Consider the following 3,919-nt stretch of genomic DNA (forward strand, 5'->3'; position numbering starts at 1 on the left):
AATAATATTAATTTATATGGCTTTAACATTAATAGTAATTCTATTAATTTATAAAGTTAAATTATTCAGACCAGCTGCTGTATACCACCCGGTCCGCATCCCGTTACTGTCGCTATACTCTCCGCCCTCAGCTTAACCTGTTGCGGTCGCTACACCGGAGGCACCTGTACTGTGCGGGTTTCACGGGTTTTATTCTTTTTGTTCCTCAACCGTTCCTTTCGTGGCGTGCTTGCGGTTACTGTGTTGACCAGTTCGAGGGTGCCTGCTTTCCGTTTACCTGCAGTCGTGAGGAGTTCTTCTCCGTTCCTAGGTGCAGCTGTCACCATGGAGGACTTGGATGCCGTTGATTACTCCGAAGACCCGTTGGAAGGGGTTTCCATCTGGCGTACCCCATTTTCCACGTCGACCAGCTTATTCAGCTCCGGATTCTCCCTGGCTGAACCCTCCCAGCCTCCTGTGGTCCTGTCGGACGATCCCCCCACTTGGCCAGCGCTTTCCACTCCTCCGGCATCTCCGTCTACACTTGGTTTTGTCTCAGCTTGTCTAAACCCTAACCCTGGTTTAGATCCCCCTTACCCGGGCTCAAACCCTAGCTTTCTTCCTCCGATGACCGGCTACCCTCCTGTATCGTACAATCTCACATCTCTGGCTCCCCCTTCCGGCAGTTTCTCCGCTGTCCCACCGCTCACCGGATCCCTCCATTCTGCAGATAATCCTCCCCCCTCCTCGCACAGCCACCGCCCCGCCCATACTTCATTGGGTCCGTCTCTTAACAGGGCATCGCTTCCCCCTCCCCCACAGGGTACAAAGAAGAAGCATAAGTGTTTTAAAACCAAAGCAGACAACATCTTTTTGAGACTGGAAGAGGACATTCAGTGGGGTGAAGCCATGGACTTCGCGGACAGAGTCCTTGTCGGTCGCATCAGGGGAAGAAATTACTCGGCCGCGCGACTGAAGACCTGGGCAACCGAAGTATGGGGTCACCATTTGGTCGACATCCCATTCGTGCAGACCTTTGTGAGGGGATGGTTCGCTCTGAGATTCGCTCATGCTGACCACACAAATTGGGTCCTATCCTCATATTGGCATTTTGAGCACGCCTCGGTACTGCTGAAGCGTTGGACACCTCTCTTTGACCCCGAGACTGAGCAGATCGGTATTGGACCTGTATGGATTCGACTGTCGGGCCTCCCATTACAATACTGGTCCAAGGACATCTTCAAACGGATTGGTAACGCCATCGGCACTTATATGGAATACGACAAATCATACCTACAAATGGGTATGATGGCCTACGCTCGAATCCTTATTAATCTTGACACCATAGGAGGTCTACTGGAATTCATCACCATCCAATGGCGGGACACATCTCGCAAGCAGATTATAGATTACGAAGGCATATCGTACCGCTGTCGCAGATGTCATAAGGTTGGGCACCTATACAGGGACTGCCCTCTCCTCCACAAAAAAAGGGGCCCTGAGCAGAACCGAGAACCGGAGCCGATGGAGGGTGGACCATCACAGCCCCAGGAGACGGAAGGAGAGCTCACACAACAACCGGTGGACAATGCACCTAGAGATCCGAGAGACATACAGGGCACTTCTGTTACTAAGGCATCTGACAAGCGTCCAGCGGACTCCATACCTGCCTCGCCTCCTCCGCCCATCAGCTCAGGCACTACAAGAGATGTCGCCTCGACTGCGGGTATGTTTTTCCCTATCTCATCCTCTGTATCTGGAATATCACATATTTTTGCATCGCTCTCTTGCATGGGTATCTCCTCCCCCCTCATCCCTTCTGGCTCCTTTCAGATACCCCCCCTCCCTCTAGGCTTCTCCCCCCCCTCCTCCCTCCTCTGCACACTTCCCTTTCCCTCCCACTCTCCCTCCCTCTGTCCCCCCTCCCTGATATCCTCCCCCTCCCCTTCCTTCCCTCCCCCCCCCCTCTACCCACCTTACCCCCCCCACTCCCTCCTCCATCCCCCCCCCCCCTCCTCCCTCCTCTGCACACTTCCCTTTCCCTCACACTCTCCCTCCCTCTGTCCCCCCTCCCTGATATCCTCCCCCTCCCCTTCCTTCCCTCCCCCCCCCCTCTACCCACCTTACCCCCCCCCACTCCCTCCTCCATCCCCCCCCCCCCTCTTCCCCTCGATACCCTCTGCGGTCCAGAACAAAGGGAAAGGATGCCGACGCGATAGGCATTGAACCTATTTACCCCCCGACCTCCCTTAAATCGGCCAGAGGCCGCCCCTCCCGACTCACTAAGGCCAGACATGCTGCGGGGGAAGAAGTTGCCCTTGGGCGACAGCAAACGATAGACAGGGCCCTTAGAGCAAGGGATGGCCCTCTGCCTATCCCTCCATGAAATTTCTATCCTTCAACTGTCGAGGGGTTGCTAGCCCCCAAAAAAAACTAGCCCTGCGAAGACTGCTCACCTCGACTAATTTGGAAGTGATCTTTCTTCAAGAAACCCTCTGCTTGGCTGCCACCCTCATACCTATTCTTCGCTCTTGGCTTCCGAACTGGACATTCCATGCTATGGATGCATCAGGGAGATCGGGGGGTATTGCTATCGGTTTCTGCAATAAATCCTTGGTTCTTCGGAACACCTAGGCAGGCAGAGGCTACATCGGTATGGACTTATTGGCATGTTCACTTAACGCTAAGTTTTGTATCATCAATGTATATGGACCTTGTGTGGATAGGGAACCATTTTGGAGAACCCTGTTCGCATCTAAACTTTTCCGGGCAGACAACATCATCCTGGGAGGGGATTTGAACTTCTCCTTGGGGCACTGTGAATCCTGGGGACACTCGGCCCAAGTGGATAACCTGTCTGACTCAATCTCCACCTTACTTGAAGCACGTCATTGGGTAGACATCCCCCCTATCAGGTTACATTATACCTGGTCCAATAATAGAAGTGGTGATCATAGTCTAGCAAGAAGACTCGACAGATTCCTCATCAAAGAGGCTTTCCTCACTCTCCACCCTCGGATTAGACAGTGGGTTGGATCTGGGGGTTTATCTGATCACAGGCCTATCTTCCTGGAACTCTCTGAAGATATCCCGAAGATCAAAAGCCCTTTTAAATTCAATGCTTCTTGGCTCAAGGATCCCAGCTATCATCAGCTTGTAGCGGAGTTTTGGAGATCAAATCCTATCGCGGAAGAGGAGGAGCATACTACTGGTTTTATAAGGAAATTATCTGAACTCAAGAGGCTCTCCAGAAATTGGGCACACCTGAAGCAGATTAACGATGACAAGATACTGAAGGAGGTCGAACGAGCCATTGCAACATTTGAGGATTCGTCAGATGGCACCTTTACGGCATCGGACAACAAGGATCTATACACTACTCTTATATCTAAGCGCACACAAATTCTAAAGGAAAGAGAGGAGAGATGGCGACTTAGAAGTAGAGCCATATGGTTGTCTGATGGAGACAATAACACTAAGTTCCACCACAAATTTGCAAATGGCAGAAAAGCCATTAACACCATCTGGGAACTACAAAATGCTCAGGACAGAGGATTACTGATTAGCAGGGTCTAGCCAGACTTGCTAACTAACACTTCAAAACCATCTACAAGGCACCCCATGTGGCTAACATTCTAGAGATAATGTGGGTCGTTGAATACTTCCCCAGATTTGTAGAACAGGAGGATTCGGAGAACCTGATGATGGCTGTATCGAAGGAGGAACTCGAGGCCACCATTAAATGGTTCAAAAAAGACAAGAGCCCTGGACCAGATGGGTGGACCATCAAATTCTTTATGGCATTCTTTGACATCTTGGGGGATGATCTTCTTAGAATCGTGGAGGACAGTAGGAGGAATGGTAGCATACATGCAGCCATCAAATCCACTTTTATTGCCCTAATTCCGAAATCTGATTCACCTACCTCCTTTAATGATTT

The 3,919-nt window shown here is 51.2% G+C and overlaps 1 protein-coding gene across 1 annotated transcript; it reads left to right on the forward strand.

Moving 5' to 3' along the window:
• The first annotated feature begins 2,634 nt into the window (after window positions 1–2,634).
• On the forward strand, window positions 2,635–3,555 carry LOC149203984 (uncharacterized). Its single transcript, XM_089402043.1, has one exon. It carries the CDS (start codon window positions 2,635–2,637, stop codon window positions 3,553–3,555), a length of 921 nt encoding a protein of 306 aa, XP_089258169.1.
• Window positions 3,556–3,919: the final 364 nt, after the last annotated feature.

Source organism: Pinus tabuliformis, chromosome 2_1 (assembly GCF_031772625.1).
Source record: "Pinus tabuliformis cultivar Carrire ecotype Pingquan chromosome 2_1, CPIR1, whole genome shotgun sequence".
NCBI classification, from domain to species: domain Eukaryota; kingdom Viridiplantae; phylum Streptophyta; class Pinopsida; order Pinales; family Pinaceae; genus Pinus; species Pinus tabuliformis.

Excerpts from the sequence above, each read along its gene's own strand:
- LOC149203984 (XM_089402043.1), top strand. The coding sequence starts at position 2,635 with ATGGACTTATTGGCATGTTCACTTAACGCTAAGTTTTGTATCATCAAT.